The 22,205-nt window shown below is 41.9% G+C and overlaps 1 protein-coding gene across 4 annotated transcripts in view; it reads left to right on the top strand.

Moving 5' to 3' along the window:
* GAREM1 (GRB2 associated regulator of MAPK1 subtype 1) overlaps positions 1-14,401 on the top strand; it is a 194,496-nt gene extending 180,095 nt beyond the window's left edge. For 3 of the 4 annotated variants that reach the window (XM_049902273.1, XM_049902276.1, XM_049902275.1), the window contains 2 exons: positions 7,279-7,445; positions 8,894-14,401. In XM_049902273.1, the coding sequence (XP_049758230.1) occupies positions 7,279-7,445; positions 8,894-9,797 (1,071 nt within the window). In that variant the 3' untranslated portion in view covers positions 9,798-14,401. The remainder of the gene's footprint in view (positions 1-7,278; positions 7,446-8,893) is intronic. The other variant, XM_049902274.1, reaches the window with a different exon arrangement.
* The last annotated feature ends 7,804 nt before the right edge of the window (positions 14,402-22,205 follow it).

Raw genomic sequence — 22,205 nt, 5'->3', positions numbered from 1 at the left:
TTGGATCGCTGACTTATCCTCGTTTGGAGTTTTTAGAGAAGAAAACTAGTGGTAAAGGTGATTCCGATTTTAGATCAAGCTCATCTAGAGTATATGTTTTTTATGAATGATTTTATGAATGATTGTCAATGATTGCAAAATGAACCTTACCCACCTAAGTATTCCCAAGTGTCTCTAGAGCAAGCATCCACATTCCAAGCTGTGTGATCCTTGGGACAGGAGCATGTAAGGCAAGATTTTAAACTGTGTGAACTGAGAAGTGTGCTTTCCTAAGCAGATGTCCCTAGATCCCTTGTCTTGTATTGAAGAGCTGAGCAACTACTGCTGTGAAATTTATTTTCCCAAGAGAATATCTAAAGACAGCAAAATATATGTCATAGTGAGTGTTCCATTTACCATTCTTAAGTTGTCTTTTTGTCTAGTTAATGAGGGGTGTGAAAGTGTCATTGCTTCCATAGAAGAAAAGTAGAGAGTTCCAAGAAAGGAAGACTTTCTGTCCCTTATCATACCAAAAAGAAGTCCTGGTGGAGCAACAGTTAAGCGCTCAGCCACTAACTGAAAGGTTGGCAGTTCGAACCCATCCAGCAGCTCCATAGGAGAAAGACCTGTCAATGTGCTCCGATAAAGATTACAGCCTAGAAAACCCTAGGGGACAGTTCTTTTGTGTCACTGGGGGGTCACTATGAGTCAAAATCGACTCAATGGTACCTAACAGCAACAACAAAATCGTACCTGAAGGCGTCCTTTCCCGCACTATATTGTTTCATAAACATTTGGTGTGTCTTGTGTTTATTTTAACCTCTAGGAAGTGTCAGAGGAAGATACGTAACAGAAGAAAGTTAGAAGTTAGTTCATAGGTAATGTGTATAAAATCCTCTAATTGTATGTAGTGTTTGAATTTTTATCTTCTGAACCATGAGTCAGAATTGACTTGACAGCAACTAACAACAACTCCTACAACAAACATCTATTTGTAGCCGTTTTCTAGTCATGCAATAATGAGGTTTGTACTATTAACACATTCTCATACATTATTTTTTTAACGTGGCTGTAGTGAGAAGACCTTCTTCACAGATTACTGGTGCTTTTTACCCTTTGCCTATTTCCATCCTCAGTAACTGGAGTTGGGGCAGTAGGGAGTGGGGAGGGGGAAAGAAGCTTAAATGCCTATTCCAAGAGTGAGGAAATCAAGTTAAACTTTGTAGACAGTTTTCTGAAAATAAAGAAAATAGTCTCATTCTGTGACGTGTTTGATTTTGACCAAAGACTGGAGTTGTGTTTTGTCTTTGTTGACCACCTTTACTTAGAAACACAAAGCTTTCCAAAGTCACTTGTTCATTGGGTGTATGTGGTCGTTGGTTTAGCTGTTAGATAAGCTGCCAGTAATGACAGTCTAGTTCTACATGGCCGGTGATGGCAGGGCTAAGGCAGAGAGGAATGGAAACATGCGTGTTCTTCCTCCGTCTTCTTAAATGAAAGGAGAACTCAGGTTCCAGCAGCCAGTGTGTACTTCACTTCTAAGATACCGTGCATACATGCACATATTTCCCCCTTTTCCTCAAAGTTAAAAAAAAAAAAAGGGAAGGCATGCTTCCTTCAATCCAGCATCCCTTTCTAACAATTGCCTAGCTCTTTCCTTTACCCCAGTATTCTCGAAGAGTGGTCTGCCCCCACTAACTCCACTCTCACCTCCTGCTCTGTCTTTGACTCACTGGAATCTAGCTTCTGCTCCCCTCCCTTGACTCAAGCCACAGCTGCTAAGATCACCAGTGACCTGCTAACTATCATATTCGGAGAACCTCTTCCAGATCTTTCTTGACTTCTCACATCTCTGATACTGTCTTCCGGCAGACCTCTCCTCCCTCGGCTTTCTTGACATCATTCATTGGTGGTTTTCTTGCTCTGTGAGCGGTTAGCTCTGGTCCCTTGTTTCCCGCCCCCTTCGTCTCCTCTTCTGCCCATGCCTTAGGAGTTCAGCCTTTGTTGCGTCTCATCTGGGTATCTCAGTGCCACCATGACTCCAGATTCTGTCTATACACAGGACACCCAGCTCACACTCAATATTTTCAAACCTGAACTCTTTGGTTTCTCCCAAACCCTGTTCTTCCTTCTAAATTTCTATCTGATAAATGTAACCACTGTTTTTTTTGCCATCTCAGCCCCCGGACCAGAGTATCATTCTGGTGGTTCTTTCATGCCTCTGAAATGTAGTCTCATAATTCCTTCTTCGCCAAGGCTTTCTCAGTAAAATTTCTTATGAATTTGTTCTTCTCCTGCCCCCTGGAGTGCATTCATGGTACTTGCACAGACCCATATACCATATTTTTACGCAAATAATGCATGCCTTTTTTTTTTTCCTACATTTGTTTGCCAGCCAGTGCCTCCCCCCAGAGGTATTTTCATAAGCACACTATGCTAATTTTTTTACAGCTGCATATTAAAAAAGTTGGCATATTGGTGCCTAGGAAAATACCTTGCAAGTGGCTGGCAAACAAACGTGCAAGACGACCGTTATTTGCATGAAAATACGGTACGTACTTCTATTATTACATCTACCAATTTTGTATCTTGATTACATGTCTGTTTCCCTCCCTCACAACTACTTCCATGGACTACAGATTTTTGTGTATTCAATACTAGTTCATTGACCATATATATTTAAACAAATAAATGAACAAAACAGAATTAATGGAAAAAAAGTAAATAATGAAATTAATGTAGTATGTAGGAAAATGCAAAGTCATGTTCTTCAGACTCTTAGGGACAGTGGAAGTGGATGGTGCCTGTGGTCCCAGCAGTTTGCCCCCAGGACAGACACCTTTTCCAGCTTACTTCAAACCCACACTGTCAGATCATTTCGTGGTGTTAAATGGTAGCCATTTGAATATGCATCCCTAGGAATATGCCTAGTAGACTAAAGAAAAGCAGCAGTTCTCAAAAGAACAGAACTTACCATTTCTACCTTTCGATAAACTAACTTTATATTTAGCTCTGGGGTTAGCCATCTGCTGCATGTATACCAAGGAGAGTTGTGTTAATACCGGGGCAGTGGCGTCTTATATTAAATAAGAAGGGAATCACTGAACATTTTAGAAAAGGGAAAGACATGCTGTGAAGAAGCAAGGATGAGAGAGAGAATTAGGCTAGAAGTGTAACATCCAGAAAGAAAATCTTTAGACCAGAGAATTGCTCATGAAGCAAGGTTGTAGTTATGAATGGGAGTTGGCTTACCCGGATGCCACATGAATCCATGCTGTGCTCATTGACCGTGTCATAAACGGTAGGACTTTGGTGCCAGGAGCGTCTCTGCAAATTCCCAATCTTCTCATAACCAGGAATTACCTACAGATAGGCAAAGGTCACCCATAATCTGCTAGGGGTGGCAATACCCGCTTCAGTAGAGAATGCCAGCCCCTTGCTTAGCACCTGTGCTAAGAGGTTTATTACTGGTAATGCAGGCACCTTCCCCCTCCCCCCCCCGCCCCGCCCCGTTGCCAAATGAGGCTCAGTCTTCAGTGCTGCTTTGGAAATTAAGAGGTAGACTCTAGGCCTCAGGCATGATATATTTTATTATTAAGTAACAATAATTACTGAAAATTAGTGCCAAAAATTAAAGCCACAGACACCACTTTAGAAGTACATTTTAACCTAATACTATGTCAAAATGTGGTGGTGGTAGTGTTTTTTTTCCCCCTAAATTGACACTAACATGAGGATACTTAGAAAAATTAGCATCTAACCCAAACAACTTCTCCATAACAAGTTCTTATGGCTATAGACTTAAAAATAAAAGTGCCTTTTGGCTGTATTTTTGTGACATCTGTTAACCTCTGCCTGGTGTTCTGAGTGACATATTTGTGCCAGAGGTGACAAATGCCCAAACTCTACTATCCACAGGACACTAATAGGAAGAATGAGGATGACAGTCTGTACCATTTTGGCTTGCAGGCTAGTTAAATATGAATGAAAAGTAAGTAAATATAAACAGTATGTGTTAGCAGAGTTCAGAAGACGTGGTCACTTCGGGTGGCTACTTGAGATGGTCCCAGAGTATGTAAAGTTTGGGGCTGGGCCATAGAAAGTAGCATTTAGGTGGGGATGAACATTAAAAACCAAAGTGAAGAGAGGGGCAGGGAAGCACAGGGTGTGTTGAAGTGACACTGAATCCACCACTTTGGATGGTGCCATGTTTTCCTGTAGAGGAGGAAGGAGAGAAACAGCTAGAATGAAGGGTGGGAGCCAGACTGCAGAGGCCCTGGGCTGGAAGGCAAGATAGCTAGACTTCAGCGATCAGAGGGGCCACTGAAGATGGAAGGTAACGTGATGAAAGCCACATGCTGAGGTTTTTAGAATGTGCAGAAAATATAACACTTAAAAGTTGTAACTGAATATGAGGGAAAACTGGAAGCAGGGTGACTGGCCATCCAGTATTATAAATTGCCTTTTATTGTCAATAAAATTCATTTAAAGCACAGCTACAGTTCTCTTGGATATAAATGGCCCATGTTGTATCATATCAAGAAGCAAAGAAATGTAGAATGTTATAAGGTTGTAAGAAAATTGGTAAGATGGCACAGCAAACCCTCACTGTAACTTCTGAATTCCAAAATATGTATATCCCACCAAAACATCATTTTCCCCATAAAATCCAGTGCAGTGTGACTTCACACAGACAACCACGTATGCAGCAGCAGCAAGTTGAAAATAACAAAGGCATGTGGAGATGTGTTGGCAGGGTCATCAGCCCTGCTACCCAACCAGACCGCCCCTCACACCTGCCCGGGGCGATGCAAGCCTCTTGTCTTGTGCCTCAACAAACTACAGCCGATGTCTTATCATGGCCTTTAGTTCTTTAACTGTGAACTCCAATGAATTGCCTCCTCATCACAATGTAAGCAAATCTTTCTTTGGTCTCATATTCATCTCTTTTCACTGGCCACATTCCATCTCCTAAAGAGTAAGAATTACCCCATACACACACAAGTCCTTTAACCTCCTCTGAGGAGTAATGTAGCCATGCTTTCTATGTCTTAAATTGTGTTAAGAGGTTTAGCTGTAAACACTCTCAGTTAGCTAAAGCTCACCTCCTCACCAGGCCCAGTGGCTTTCAGTTGCCTATATTTCACTAATCCCTTCCCCCTTGCCTCTTCCCAAGTGGAAAACCTATTGGACAGCTGGTCAGGACTGTCGAGTCACGGAAGGAGGCGGCAGAATCCAGCTCTAAGTGGTCCTGACTGCCCGTGCATGGTTATAAGAACAGGAAGAGAGGACTTACTTCCCATGGGTCAAATTCAGCTACAGAGTTCTAAGACCTTGGTCAAAGGATTATTTCTAATTGATGTTTCAGCAATACTATAATCGCCATTTCAGTTAGACTGTTCCTAATGAAACATCATATTTAATGGCTAATTCCAAAATTTGGAAGTTGTAAACTGATTTCAGTGGCACAGTGGTTAAGAGCTACGGCTCCTAACTAGGTCACCAGTTCGAAACCACCAGCCACTCCTTGGAAACCCTATGGGGCAGTTCTACTCTGTCCTACAGGGTTTCTGTGAGTTGGAATCAACTGAATGGCAGTGGGTTTTTTTGTTCATTTGTTTGTTTTCTCTCATTGGCAGTGTAAAGTGGTGTTAGCCAGAAAATTTCAGAAAGGGAAGCCTAGAGCTATTGAGGAAGAAAGCCTGCTGCTCTGAGTGTTTTATTGTAGCTAAAAGGGCTTCTCCAAATGAAACACTTTTTCTTTCCAATCCAGTGAGTCCCAATTACCTGGGCTCTGGGTCGCCAGGTAGAAGCAACAGGTGAAACTCTTAAATTGCTTCCGTTTCACATAGAACTGAGGTTTGCCGGCCATCCGTAGTCACTTGGCCTTTCATCTGGTTCTCTTCCACAAGTGCATCAGGCCTGGGAAGCCAGATGGAGGGCTTGTGTAGTGTAGGTGGTGGCAGTTGTGTCAAGTCCGTTCCAATTCATTGCGACCCTACAGGACAAAGTAGAACTGCCCCATAGGGTTTCCAAGGAGAGGCTGGTGGATTTGAACTGCCAACCTTTTCGTTAGCAGCCTGAGCTCTTAACCACTTCCCCACCAGGGCTCCATGTAGGTGGTAGAAGCTGCAATATAATGTGAACCCGTTTTATTTTGTTGGATGCGAACTTCAGACCAAAGCTAATAGGAACTTGCTGTTTCATTGTCTTCATTACCCTCAGAGCTGCCTGGATAGAAAGATGTCGAAGGCAAAGGTGAAAGAAATTGATGGGAACACGTCCTAAAAGCAGACAAAGAGGCTTCAAAGCACAAGCGGAATGGGCTTTCTTTTTACCTTGTACTTTAGGGTAAATGGGCAGAACCAGGTGTAACCTGCCCCCTGCTGCCTGACAGAGAGAAGTACATGTAAAATGTACTTTTCATTAAAAAGTCTGAATGAATGTCTGTGGTGGGTGGAAAGCCAAGTGGAAACAGCTGGCAGAATCGAGGAGGCAGTGGAAGGCACAGGCTGCCAAGACCCTCTCCAGTGTGAATATGAAGGGAGAGCGAGAGAGTTGGAGCAGCTCTTAGAAGAACTACTGCTTTGGGGGTTTGGAGAGCTGCCTTATTATTTTCCCTGTAGCCTTGATTCTCACAATATGGCCCAGGGACCAGCAGCATCGGTCTCACCTGGGAGCTTGTTTGAAATTTAGCATATCTGTGGGACCCCCTAGGCTCACTGCATCAGGCTGCATTTTAGCAGGATCCCCAGGTCCTACACGTTATATTTCCATATGAGAATCCCTGAACTTAGCTTCAGAAGGAGCTTTAAGCCAGAGAAAGTCTACAGAGAAGGTCCACAGAGGCCTAAGTTTTGGATCAAATGGAATGGAACTTGGCGCGGTGAATAAATACAACTCAGTAGGAAAGGGTCACCTCATCCCATACTACAGGAAGATCACAATTGCTTTGTGTCCTTTTTTTCTTAACACATTTTATAAGCCCTCACATTTCACTAGCTCTTTAACCAAAGACACTTGAAACGCACACGTTACTTCCTACATTTCAGCAGTATCTTATGTTTACCAGGCAGTTTCTTTCAAAATCAGTCTGTCCCTCCATGTATCTGATAGGCATCCGATTTTCTCTCTGGCAGCCTCTGGTGTTTTCCATCCTTCTTGTTTGCTCCAGTCTTCTCCCTTCCTCACTCCCACTCTTTTCCTGTTTAAGAGCAGTGACATGACCCTTCAGGTTGGAGCTGGCCCCGGTGGCATTGTCAGTCTGTTGCTAACCCGGAGTGTTCTTTTCTGCGCCAGGTCAGGGAAGAATGCCGGCTCCTGAACGCCCCACCTGTTCCACCCCGAAGTGCAAAGCCTTTGTCCACAAGTCCCTCCATTCCTCCTCGCACAGTCAAGCCAGCGCGGCAACAGGCTCGTTCTCCCAGCCCCACCTTGTCCTACTATTCTTCAGGGCTGCACAACATGTAAGTCTTCATGCCAGGTCCCACTTCAACAAGGTTCTTCTCATCAGCCGGTTCACGGGTTCTTGAGAACGTTTACAAGGTAGCCGAAACCTAGGTAGAGCGGTGGGAGAGGAAATGTTTTTTCGTTTTTTTTTTTAAGGAATTTTACTGGAAAGGCATGATGGGGACCCGGTTGGTTTTGAGCTAGGATGGAAGAGTCAATGTCTTAGGAAGAAAAGAATCTGTAAGAAATGCAGTGATTAAGGCCAACTGTATTCTCTTGGAAGCAACTCTTGGGCTGCCATCACTTCTCACAAACCAACATCTACTTCTTTCTGCTTTGACTTTGACACAAGCAGATAAACACCACCTTTTCACCCAGGACCTAAAATTGAAAGGCTCGTCTCAATTTCCACCCAGTACAGGAATCCCTTCTTAGCCATCACTGTCAGGTAGCCATTCACTTCTGTCCGGATCTTTCCGGTGCTGGGAGCTCATTCTTTTGCAATGCGGCTCATTCCATTGTTGACAAATGCTGGTAATTATTTTTATAAATCTTTCATAATATCAAGTTGAAATCTATCTGTATTTAACTTTCGACTATTTCTTATGTCTAGAAAAACAAAAATAGGTCCACTCCTCTTCTCTTTGTCACTCCATGAAAAGTTGAAGTCAGCTATGATGTAAGTCTTCTCTTCTCCAAAAGAAACAGCCTCAGTTCAGTCCACTGTTTCCCTTGGCATCGCTACTGATCCCTCATCAGCCTGGTTACCTACCTTTGAGCACACTCTAGTTTCAATGTTGCTCTTAAAATATGGCACCCGGAGCTGAATGCACTACTCCCAATGTGATCTTTACAGTTTAACGCAGCTCTCCTTGCAGGTATTTTTTGTTCTCTGGACATTTAAATCTTTATGCTAATGATATTGAATTGTACATAAGCCAGGGCAAACATACACATTTATTGAAACTTTTCCTCCTACTTCAGACTTATTGATGGAAATAGAGTAATAGATGGTGATGATGTAGTCATATCAGTGTATCACAAAGCTGGCAGGCATGAGGACACCCGTTTACTGCTCTTTCATTCAACACTTGCCCACTGCAGACGTCACAAATCAATCATGGCACCTGCTGATGCTAAGCCCAAATATGGCTTAAGAATTTTTTCATCATAAAGATCCAGACATCCACTAACTAATTTTAATGATCAAAATTTTCTTGTTAGTTTCTAAAAAAAAGAAAGTATATATATATATGCCATAAAATCATTATGTCCATATCCATAACTACCAATGTGTTTTATTAAAGATTGTTAAAAAGAAAAACTCACTTGAGATTAGTGAGTACTTTATTGAATTCATAAGAAATTTTTTTTCCTACTTGCAAGTAACATCTGTGGATAATGACAGGCTTGGAATTGGGGCTTTTATTTTTCACTCACCCCCATTTCTGTGTTTGCTTTTAAGCAGCGCTACTAAAAGTGACACAAGTCCTTCTGAAAGTGCTCCTGTGTCCTGCTATCCATGCACCCGAATGAAAGCCGACTCTGTGGGCCTGTTATCCCCATTTGGAAGTCCTTCTGGCGAAGCTCTGTCCTCCAGGCTCTCATGGCCTAACCATTATACGGCAGCATCTGAGAGCCAGACGAAGAGTGATTTCCTGCTGGATCCGAGCAGGAGCTATAGTTATCCTAGACACAAGACACCAGGCACACCAAAGAGAAACTGCCCGACACCTTTTGATTTTGATGACTGTGACCTCTTCACCAGCCAGCTTGAACCCAGCTCAGTCACTGCAGAATTCAGTAGCAGCATCTCTGGTTGTCCCAAGTCAGCAAGCTACTCTTTGGAGAGCACCGATGACAAAACTCTTGCAGCTGGCACGACAAAGCAGAGTATTTCATGCCCTGCCTTACCCCCACGGCCCCCAAAAGCAGTGGAAGAGAAAGCCGCCTCCGAAACATCTCCTTTGCCTCTGAAAATTGATGGTGCTGAGGAAGACTCCGAGTCTGGGTCACCAGACCTCTCCAACAACCAGTATTTTGTTCAAAAGGGCATGCAGGACATCTTCTCGGTCTCCTATCCCTTTTCATCTCCACTCCACCTCCAGCTGGCACCCCGGTCTTGTGGCGATGGTTCCCCATGGCAGCCACCAGCCAACCTTTCGGGGCTCTCTATAGAAGAAGTGTCCAAGTCATTGCGGTTCATCGGTTTGTCTGAAGATGTCGTATCGTTCTTTGTGACTGAAAAGATTGATGGTAATTTGCTCGTTCAGCTGACAGAAGAAATCCTTTCTGAGGATTTCAAATTAAGCAAGCTACAGGTGAAGAAGATAATGCAATTCATTAATGGCTGGAGGCCCAAGATATAGCCAAATAACCCCATGTAGCATGGAACGAAACTGGTAACTATGTGTGCTAGAAGGGGTGGGCTGGGACAGAATTTCATGATTTTGCACTAAAAACCTTCTCTGTGAATAGATAGGGATGAGAGACGCTCTTACTATGCAGATTACGGTTTTGAATGGTGAACAGGCTATTTTGTGCATCAATAAAAATGCTGTACAGAACACTTAGAGGTGTGCCTTACAGGTCACTCAACGCACAACAGCTGCTAAAAGGAAAAAGGCACGTTCCGAGAATTCATTCTTACCCAAGTAGGTTTTTGTGAGAAGGTATATTTATTACAAAATAGCCAAAGCTGAAAGACATAAAAAATCTTTAAAAAAAAGAAAAGAAAACACTTTTGAACAGTAATTCCCTCCTTTAGGGGAGGATTGACTTTAGACAATTAAGTATATTCTGTGCTCAGTCGTTTGGATTGCTTAATGCTCATTGTTTTATTCTTGTGCCTGAAAATGTTAGTGATATGAAATGACACTTTAATGTTACATGCTTGATGGGGAAATGTTTTTATCAGAGGCATTTTCCAGAAGTCATCTGTTGGAGGATATATGACGACGTCCTTAGAAATGACACAAATCCATGACCACAATTATTTATCTGTAACTGCTGCTAATTTTTTTGAGCAGACAAAAAACAATATATACTTCTATGTATATATTTATACATACGTAACACACTCGCACATGTTTTAAAACATCATTCTGAGTCACATATTTTAGATAACATCTGTCCCCTTTCAAATATCTATTAGGTTTTAGGGCTGACAAAGTTGATTCTCTTAGGAATAGTGGACAGAATGATTCCAAAGATTCTCAGAACCCCTGTCACTCAAAGTTGAATCTTATTAGGCTTCATGACTGAAGACTTAGAACAAATCATTAGAGAGTCCATATTGAAGAATTAAATTTGAGTTAAGCCCATTATAGGGCTGGCTTTTATATATAATCCTTCCATGCTGATATCTGGGGAAATGACAGTTTCTTTCTGTCAAATGATAATTCTTCCCTGGTTTGAGGGTCTTATTCCTGTGGTGTCTGATAGAGATCTGAAGAGCATTTCCTGGGGCACCTTAGATGTTCTCAACATGCCTCATGCTTTAGGAGAGCTCAAAGTCAGGTATATTATTCCCTGTTACTACATGTGCTACGTCTATTGAGTAATTTTTTAAAAATATCAATGAGAGTGCTTTTTTTATTTCTCAAATCTCTTTTTTTCCTCTCTTCCAAAGAAGATACTTATTACCCTATTTTTATTCCAATTTTATCTGAAGAATGCCAGGACATTAGTCTGACAGTTTTTACTAAATGTGATTAAATATTCCAAAATAAACGCATTTTCATCATTCTTTTTGAAGGAGTATAAATCTTAGACAAGTTTAAAGTTTGAGCAAGGCACCTTCCATACAACTCTGCCTTCCCCAGGGTCTGCGCCAGATTCTGGACATACAGGCAACGTGTGATCAAGCTGCAGCCTGCGTGCTGGGCAGGTCAGCCAACATCGTGTCAGCGTGACTTGCAGGATTAGATTTTGTTCTGTTATCTGGTCCTCCTGCTCACCAGAAAAAAAGAATTTAAAGACAAGACATCGCGATCTTTTGGAACATGCGTCTACACACCAGTCTAGTTTTGCAGATCTTATTTTTGTCCTCTGCAATATATCCTTTTTTCTTGGCATTAAATTTTAATCTGTCTGATGATTAAAGTTGTGGTAAGTTGATACCTATTCTCATAAGTCGCCATTGAGTCAGTCCCAACTCATGGCAGCCCTGTGTATGTTACAGGAGATCTGTGCTCCATAGGGTTTTCGATGGCTGATTTTTAAGAATTGATCACTAGGCCTTTCTTCTAAGGCACATACGTCTGGGTGGACTTGAACCTCCAGCCGTTCAGTTAGCAGTTGAACGTGTTAACCATTTGCACCACCCAGGGACTCCTTTTCCATGTTAGATCTTCTTAGAAAAGGGGTGGGGGGACATTTTTTTTTCTCCTAGATGTCTCCCAAAGTGTAAATACGATAGGTAAAAGAATGCTTTAAAATTTGTCAAACTGGAGCACCCCTTCAGAAGTAACCGACACACCTATGAAACAGTTTCCAGTACTGCACTCACATGACAAGAGATCCCTCAGTTACTTTAATGTTTAGAAGCATTTTTTTTGTGGGAGGGGAACTCCCTTACCAAGCTTACCTCTCAAGAACTTTCCTTCAAAATGAAAACAGACAAGATGTAGTTAAAAAGCTGTTTTCCTTGTCAAACTTGCTGAATCAGTTTTAAAACACTTGGCGCTTGGACACAACTCTCAAATTCCGGAGGAAAAACAGCTGAGTTTGGTTTACTATGAAGGTTGCCCCACGTGAACAAGTGACTCTTTTTACCTTTTTTTTTTTTTCTTCCTTTGATTTTTTCCTTTTGCAAAACTACACAAAAGAGATTTTTTTTTTTCTTGTTTTGATTGACAATATGGAAACTCCTTGAGGGCAGGAACTGTGCCGTTTCATTCATACGTTCGTTCATTGATTCATTAAACATTTATTGAGCACCTTTTGTGTGCCAGGCACAGTGCTAGTGCTGACTTTACAAGGCTGGAAAAAGACACAGCTCCTGCCCTCTTGGAGCTCATATTGTTTATATTTGAAATCACAGTTCCTGATATTGTGAGTGTGAAATGTTTAAGGGAGATGAAATTCTCTGGGCAGCTGGGTGTATGGAGTTAAGTGTGTCCTATCTTTAAAGAATCCGCAGATGGGAGAAATGGCAGCCTCTCTCAAAGAAAGTGTAAACACCACCAGACAGACAATTAAAACTTGCAATATATGTGAGGCAGAAAGTAGCCTTGTCTCCCACTAGTTATTTTTTTTCTTTCATTGATTTGGAATATTTTTTAATTGTAATAAATATGTTCTGTCATCTCTAAAGCTACAAATAACTATAATCGCAATAAGCCATTCCTGAGCTGAACACCTCTCTGTAGAAGACGTGGGCACCCTGACTAGACAAGTCCCTCATACCCACAAGAGAACCATGACAAGAAGTAGAGCAGAGGTCTGAGGGAGACAGCCTTTCCCTTCCCAGAGCTGTGGTGTTGCCGTGGAAAGCGATGTTCACACATCCCCACAGCAGCCCGTTTCTAACCCACCAGCTCAAGTCGGTGCGTCTCCTTCTGTCAGATTCCTGCAGTCCAGGCAGCAACCACCATGCTTGCAGGAGAAATGTCTCTTTAAACAGGACCCTTTTGTTGGATCCTTATACTCATGGCTAAAATCATCACAGCCTTGCTCAGAAAAGAGCGATCAGCAATAAACCAAGCCAAGCAGCTAAAATCTAAAATGTAGATGTGATCATGTCGTGAGGGAGAACCCAAACGCACTCCTCAGAATCTTGTAAATGCCTGCAAGTTCTCTCCTCTTTAAGTTGAGCTGCTCAGCTTTACGAACTGTGAAATTTACACTTAGGCTTTTTGCCCCACATACACAATTCAAGTTCATGAGATCTCAGTGAACTGCTCATTTGGCTAACTGGTGATATTTATTGTCTCATGTAGAATAAAACAGCCATCTTTCAGGACATATGACAGTGGACTCTGACTGTTTTCAGACACATGCATCAACACCTGTCTGCTCACATTCCAGACCCATAGCACATCCATTCAGCTCCTCAGAGAACTTTGAGAGGTGGGCTTGGATGGATAGAGGGTCCTTCACCTTCCAAGTGCTGTCTAAAAAAGTCACTACTCAGCATGCCCAACTAGTATAAGATTAACATTTTGGATAACTGGAAAACAAAATAGCTCTTCAAAGAAGATTTCAATTTCAGTCTACTGGAAACATTAAATCTGCAGCTGATGCACAAGGCTTTCAGAAACTTTCTGCCCATTACATCAATTCCCACTTATTTACCTAAAAATATAGAGGTACCAAGGCTGAGAGGGAGAGAGGAGTAACATGCCCAGAGTATAAATGGTAGAAAGTAGGACTTTAATACTGCAGGGTTGTAATAGTGTAGGGTTTCTATGGCCACGTCTTTTTAAATCACATCACTTAGTCTTCAAAATTTGGTGTTTTAAAATTTGATTGTAAAAGTCAGAAATAAGGGGTAAATGTGATTTGAGTTAAAATTATATACAAATATCTTCTGTAATTTTGCTGCTCTAACTTTTAGGCTACGAAATCTGTAATGAAGCTTAATCACATTACAAATATCCTTTGTTTACAATCTCATGATTTGTAGTAGGGCTCAGATAATTTCTTAGCTATAAACTGTTTCTCCCTCTTTCATAATCAGTTCCTTTTAAAATATTGTTTATGCTACTAGCTTGAAAAATGAACTCAATTAATTCAAAATCGCAGAATTTTCCTTAAGTGGAAATGGTATATTCTTTTCAAAGAATGTTGTAACCACCCTTACAGTTTCTTTGCCTGGAAAACTTCAGTTGTTAACTACCGGTTAACAGTTGTAGTAGTTTCCAGAGCGTTATAACGGGCCCAATTTGTACCTCAAGATAAACACAGTATGTTACGTCTAAAAAAAATTCATTTAATGATTGATTTAAATGATTCTGAAATGTCTACAAATAAAGAGATTTTAAAAACTTCCTTGCCTTGCAGTTGTTTTTAGTGAGTCGGACCTAGTGTATAGTTTTGTAGAAACACACTGCCCCATCTGCCTTCAGTGTCTTTAAAAAATCCTTATCTCCTTTAAGTATTTAAAGTATTTTTAAAATACTTAAGATACATACTCCTGGAGGAGTATGGAATTTGTCTGGAAGAATACATCATATTGCAAGCCCATTCTGTATTCTTAAGAATTGGAGACTGGCTACTCTACATAGAAGAGGCTGGTAACCAATTTACCTGATGGGATTCAAACAGAATCCCATTTGGTGCCTGTGTAATCTGGAGTTAGAGGAAAAGACAAATACAGGTGAACTGTTGAGCTTTAAAAGAGTAAGTATACATGTTCACCTGGGGAGAAGAAAAACCACACAAATTCGTGTCTCCTTGGCTTACATGCAATTTAATTTACGTAATTACAGCTATCATAAACAGTGAGAGTGCCAACATTGGGGGCTGTCTTCATCATCTAGTGCTGCTGTAACAGAAATACCACAAGAGGATGGCTTTAACAAAGACATTTATTCTCTCATGGTCTAGGAGGCTAGAAGTCCAAGTTAGGGTGCCAGCTCCAGGGGAGGGCTTTCTGTTGGGTCTGGGAGAAGGCTCTGGTCATCAATCTTCCTCGGTCAAGGAGCTTCTCAGCACAAGGACCCTGGGTTCAAAGGCTCTTGTTTCTTGATAATATGAGGACCTTCTGCCTCTCTGCTCCCTTCTCTCTTTTATATCTCAAAAGAGATTGATTTAATACACAACCTAATCTTGTAGATTGAGTCCTGCCTTATTAACATAACTGCCTCTAATCCTGTCTCATAACATCACAGAGGTAGGATTTACAACACATAGGAAAATCACATCAGATCCCAAAATGGTAGAGGATCACACAATACTGGGAATCATAGCCTAGCCAAGGTGACACATTTTGGGGGGACACAACCCATGACAAGGGCACAAGACAAAAATTGGGAGCATTCAGCATGCTGCAGCAGCCACAGTAGATTTTACAGAGAAGGTGAAGAATTGGCAAGTGGACGTTGGTTGAGAGATCTTTTACTGCACTTGAAATAGTATGAAATAGCTTCCCAACATATTATGCCCTAATTTCCCTCTTCTTTTACTAGATTGAAGGGATCCCCAAATCTTTGTTTCTTCCTTACACCTAAGCTTCCCACTACCCATCCCCTGTATTTTGCAAAGATAAAGACTGTGACTAAATCTGTATGTGGCCACTTTCCTGGGTTTCAGGAATGTGCACTAGGAGAGCCTATAGGATTAACACGAGTTAGCTAAATGTCCAAGGATCTACCCAGGGTCCTAGGATTATGTAGAAACACATTAGGACATGTGACTCCCCAAATTGAATATTGCAAAGTAAATCTGAGTTTAGAAATAAGCTGGCTTAGAATCAAATAAAGGAGCCCTGACGGCCCAATGCTTAAGCACTAGGCTGCCAGCTAAAATTTTGGTAGTTTAAACCCACCCAGGCTCTGTGGGAGAAATACCTTGGCAATCTGCTCCTGTAAAGATTACAGCCTAGAAAACCCTATGGGGCAATTCTCTGTCCCATGGGGTCTTTATAAGTCAAAAATCAACTTGACAGCACACAACAATCAATCAAATTTCCTTCAGTTCCTACATATCTGAGGTCAGAAAAAGCCAAATCATTGAAAACGGTAAGTACTGAAAAAATCTTTCTTGGCTGAAATGAATTTCCCTCCAAGATGTTGCCCTCCCACCTCAATCCCTCTTAGTTTAGCTAACTAATACACATCCTTTAGGATTTACCAAGTATCACCCCCAGGCCAACTGGGTTTCACTCCTATGCTCCTTCTATGCTAACATATAAGAGTACATATCTGTGCCTATCTGTAAACTGAGCTCCTTGGTATCAGGGCTATATCTCCATGGTTGTTATCTTCAAAAGTAGATGCCACTTGAGGTTCTGTTGAATGACAGAATGAATGCAATCACAGCCCCGATGGCTACCAGTCTTTGTGACATCAAGATCAAGCTTTCGCTTCTGTAAGACACTGCAGCCACATCTAATGTCTAATGAATGACATCAATGAAACTTCTATTCATCATAAAATATCTGAGCAAACTTTTAAGAGAGCAAGATGTGAACTTTTAGAGATCCCAGGTTTATCACTTGCAAATTAATCATTTTTTACAGTTTAAATTAAGCCAATTATTTCAAATTTTTAATGGCTGTAAAATGAGCTAAAAAGATCAATGTGTTCCCATACATTGACTCAGATATTGTCTCCAAAAATCACAGGCAGTTGAAAAGTAAACTATTGTGAATGGATGACCTGAGCTAAGAGTGATCTCAGGACCAGAGGCAGTGATGAGTAGACAAGAAAGTGAGTTATCTTCTTGGAAATACAACTGGCCAGGAGACATTGTGCAAGAGATAGCTGTGAAAGGGTGGCCTCAGACCTCCCTGTCTAACTTCAGAAGGAGGAGAGAGAATAATCAGCATCAACCCAAGGCTGATTCCTATGAGGTGGAGGTCAGAAAGACCTCTACTCTCCAGTCTTTTCATCAATTCCGACACCAGCCATCCCTCCCACAGCACTCTCTACTTCTCTACCGGGTTCAGTAATTCATTGCAATGGCCACACAGAACTCACAAACCACATCACAATTATGGAATTTATCATGTTACAACTCGGGATCAGGATCTACTTGGAATTAACAGGAATGACTCAGGATACAATTCTTTAATCAAGATGGCTTCTTCTCAGCCTCTGCTTCCAGGCCCTGCTGCCATCTCATGCCGCTACCAATGCCAGTGTAACAGCTCTCCAATGTTTCAGCTCTGGTGTTACAGCTCTCCATCTCCTTGGCCTAGGAGATTCTCAGCACAGGGACCCTAGGTCCAAAGGGCATGCTCTGCTCCTGGCACTTCTTCTTGGTGGTAGTGAGATCCCCTTCAATCTCTGGGATTGGGATGGCTAAACTGGCCAATCCCCTTGGTGGTAAACAGGCACCTTATCTGCATATCCCAGCCAATCATGGCAAGAGTTTTATGTACCGTGTTTGTATAGTCCCACCGAATCATTTCAAGGAAGTTACAAGACCATAGCTAGAAAAGCCATATAAAAGGGATTCATTGTATTGCAATAGCAAATGCCATCTGTGGGCAGATCCCTAAGATGTAGGGCCAGAAGGGACCTTAGAGATGATCTGGTCCAACCTCTTCACTTTGTAGGTGTTGTTGTTGTCAGGTGCTGTCGAGTCGGTTCCAACTCATAGCGACCCTATGCACAACAGAATGAAGCACTGCCCGGTCCTGCGCCATCCTTACAATCGTTGTTATGCTTGAGACCATTGTTGCAGCCACTGTGTCAATCCACCTCCTTGAGGGTCTGCCTCTTTTCCGCTGACCCTGTACTTTGCCAAGCATGATGTCCTTCTCCAGGGACTGATTTCTCCTGACAACATGTCCAAAGTATGTAAGAGGCAGTCTCGCCATCCTTGCTTCTAAGGAGCATTCTGGTTGTGCTTCTTCTAAGACAGATTTGTTTGTTCTTTTGGCAGTCCATGGTATATTCAATATTCTTCGCCAACACCACAATTCAAAGGCGTCAATTCTTCTTCGGTCTTCTTTATTCATTGTCCAGCTTTCACATGCATATGGTGCGATTGAAAATACCATGGCTTGGGTCAGGCGCACCTTAGTCTTCAAGGTGACATGTTTGCTTTTTGACACTTTCAAGAGGTCCTTTGCAGCAGATTTACCCAATGCAATGCGTCTTTTGATTTCTTGACTGCTGCTTCCACAGCTGCTGATCGTGGATCCAAGTAAAATGAAATCCTTGACAACTTCAATCTTTTCTCCATTTATCATGATGTTGCTCATTGGTCCAGTTGTGAAGATTTTTGTTTTCTTTATGTTGAGGTACAATCCATACTGAAGGCTGTGGTCTTTGATCTTCACCAGTAAGTGCTTCAAGTCCTCTTTGCTTTCAGCAAGCAAGGTTGTGTCATCTGCATAAAGCAGGTTGTTAATGAGTCTTCCTCCAATCCTGATGCCCCGTTCTTCTTCATATAGTCCAGCTTCTCGGATTATTTGCTCAGCATACAGATTGAATAGGAATGGTGAAAAAAACAACCCTGATGCACACCTTTCCTGACTTTAAACCAATCAGTATCCCCTTGTTCTGTCTGATCAACTGCCTCTTGATCTATGTAAAGGTTCCTCATGAGCACAACTAAGTGTTCTGGAATTCCCATTCTTCGCAATGTTATCCATAATTTGTTGTGATCCACACAGTTTTTGATTTTGATTTTGATTTTGCCTTTGCAAAATCAATAAAGCACAGGTAAACATCCTTCTGGTATCCTCTGCTTTCAGCCAGGATCCATCTGACATCAGCAATGATATCCCTGGTTCCACGTCCTCTTCTGAAACCAGCCTGAATTTCTGGCAGTTCCCTGTCGATATACAGCTGCAGCTCTGTTTTGAATGATCTTCAGCAAAATTTTGCTTGTGTGTGATATTAATGATATTGTTCTATAATTTCCACATTCAGTTGGATCACCTTTCTTGGGAATAGGCATAAATACGGATCTCTTCCAGTCAGTTGGCCAGGAAGCTGTCTTCCACATTTCTTGGCATAGATGAGTGAGCACCTCCAGCGCTGCATCCATTTATTGAAACATCTCAATTCATATTCCATCAATTCCTGGAGCCTTGTTTTTCACCAGTGCCTTCAGAGCAGCTTGGACTTCTTCCTTCGGTACCATCGATTCCTGATCATATGCTATCTCTCGAAATGGTTGAACATCGACTAATTCTTTTTGGTATAATGACTCAGTGTATTCCTTGCAACTTCTTTTGATGCTTCCTGCGTCGTGTAGGTGTCACCGAGTGGAAGACCCAGGTTCTTGCTCAGCATGACTCATAAAAAAAATATTGACCAATAAATGAGAGACCAAGGTGAGAGAACAGGAAAGACATCTCTATTTTATTGTATAAGGAAAGGAGTCAGGCCGAGGTGCTGCTGCCAAGACTGCTCGCCAAGGAGGGGCAGGCAGGTTAATTTTAAAGAGGTTTACAAGTAGGGAGTTCACACAAGTTACATCAGCAACATTCTTAATCAAACTACGCAGGCGCAATGGGGTTTACATATAACCTCGAAGCCAAAGCAAGATTCACACGCAAAGCTGGGGTGGGAGGGGAACCCGGTAAAGAAAACAGGGCTTTTCAGTATGACACTGGGGGGCAGGAAGCCAAGCAAAGAAAACATGATTTTTAATACAGCACTGTGTGGGCTCTGTCTCATAGGAATAAACTCATGGAGGGTAAATGACTCCCTCAGACCACATATGAGTGGAAATCAGAACTAAGGTTAAAATAAAAACTGCTGATTTCCATTGTGTATTCATTCCACTACAACACTGTCTCCCAATTTCCTTGACTTTTGACTTTTGACAATAAATTTTACTGTTTTTTTTAGTGCATGGAATGGCTACCCTGGGTCCTCTGACCACTCCTTTTCTAAGGCTGAAAAATAGGAGGCAATCCTCAACTGATGTGGAAATCAACAGAGGCTCTGAGCATGTCTCCTGTTTTTGGTCAAAGGGGCGATGACTCCATGGAGGTACTAAATCAGACCAGTGTAAGATGGGGAAATGTAAATGATTCATAAATAGCACAGACACCTTTTATCCCACTGAATCCATGGTAGCTGCTAGGAGGAGTTTACAAACTTGTGCACCTAGGTAGAGAAGCAGCTGTAGTACTGAACATAGCCACAGGGTGTCGGGCTTTTCCAAGCAGTTAATGACTACCTGTTGCCATTGGAGTCGATTCTAACTCATAGTGGCCCTATGGGACCCAGTTGAACTGCCCCATAGGGTTTCCAAGGAGCAGCTGGTTAATGACTACTGGAGTCCCTGGGTGGTGCAAAAGATCAACCCACTTGGCTGCTTATCCAAAAGTTGGAGGTTTAAGTCTACCCAGAGGCACCTTGGGAGAAGAGTAGGGCAATCTACTTCCAAAAAATGTACCACTGAAAACCCTGTGGTACACAGTTCTATTCTGACACACATGAAGTCTCCATGAGTCAGAATCGACTCAAAGGAAATGGTTAATTTTACAGTGGGGACATTGAGGTTTCAGTAGTGGAATCCTTGCCTTGTATTCAGGAGACCCAATTTGATTCCCAGCCAAGGCACCTCGTGCACAGCCTGATGCTGAATAGGTTTCAGTGGAACTTCCAGACTAAAATAGACTAGGAAGAAAGGCCTAAAGGTCTACCTCTGAAATAAGCCAGTGAAAACTCTGTGGATCACAATATTCCGATCTACAACAAATCAGGATCCAGGGGATGGCACAGGATAGGGCAGCATTTCATCCGACTGTGCATGCTGTCCCTGTAAGTGTGGGGCCAGCTCAACGGTAGCTAACAACAACAATGACTACCCAAGGATTACTCTAGTCAACTCTTTGATGGAGTACAATGCCAAGTCAAAGGTTAGTACAGGGTAAAATTTTAAGTCCAGCCATATTGAAGGTCTCTTATGGCTGCTAACCAAAAGGTTGGAAGTTCAAATCCACCAGGCCCTCCTTGGAAACCCTATGGGGCAGTTCTACTCTGTCCTATAGGGTCGCTGTGAGTTGGAATCTACTCAACAGCAATGGATTTGGTTTTTTGTTGTTTTATCTTCTCACTAGTCACTTTTCCATTTTCCTCAGTTAGCCAAAGGCATTGAAATCCTGAGATTTCGGAAAACAAATAAACAAAAAGGAATTGTACTTCTTCTTTTTTTTTTTTTTAATTGCTTTGGTTGGTTGTGAACAAAAAAACCCTCAAACTGCAATAAAATCTATCAGACAACATTACACTAAAGCTGACGTTAAAGTTGGGATTGAGAAAGCACATCTACAATCTCCCTTCTTCACCTTAAAAGTCAAACTATGAACCTACCTGATTGATCATGGAAGGATGTATAAAGAAAAGGCAAATCCCAAATGAGAAAAAGAGAATCATTGTCAAAATCCAATTTTTGCATAAATGTTTTACACTTCATTTTCTATGCTCTTTACTACCTTCAGTAGTGCAGTTTTTGACAGTGAGGGAAGACTTTTCAATTCAGGTGATTGATTCTTATAAAATTCAGTAAACTACCAAGAATTTCAGTTTTCATGGTGTAAGCTGCCATCTTGAAACAGTACCAAGGCCAGATAAAGTTTTCACGTAAGCATGCTTATCTGTTTTTATCACACTGCAGTCATTCATCAGTAAGGATCGTGGAGAAATGTGATTGTCTTGAGAGCGGCCCACAACTGTGGATGTGAGTAGAAACGGACTGAAAGAAGGCAAACCTAGGTGCTGAGAACCAAGTAGGAGACCATAGGTAATTCACGGAAGGGGTGAGGAGGCCAAGCTGTACCAACAGAGACATAGAGAAATAGATCAGTTAGAACAGTGTTTAGGAAGTAAAACTGAAAGGACTTGGTAACTGTCTTAGCTTCCTAGTGCTGCTGTAACAGAAATAGCACAAGTGGGTGGCTTTAATGAGCAGAAGTTTGTTTTCTCAGAGTTTAGAAGGCTAGAAGTCCAAAATCAGGGCACCAGGTCTAGGGAAAGGCTCTCTCTGTCCACTCTGGGGGAAAATCCTTGTCTCAGCTTCCCTAGCATTCTTCTTGGTGTTCCTTGGAGATCTCCACCTGGCGTCTATCCTTCACCCATTTGTGCTTAATTGCTTCTATGCCTGATCTTCTTTAACATCTAAAAAGTGATTGGCTTAAAACA

Source organism: Elephas maximus, chromosome 11 (assembly GCF_024166365.1).
Source record: "Elephas maximus indicus isolate mEleMax1 chromosome 11, mEleMax1 primary haplotype, whole genome shotgun sequence".
NCBI lineage: Eukaryota > Metazoa > Chordata > Mammalia > Proboscidea > Elephantidae > Elephas > Elephas maximus.
This window is presented reverse-complemented; position numbering and strand designations above follow the sequence as displayed.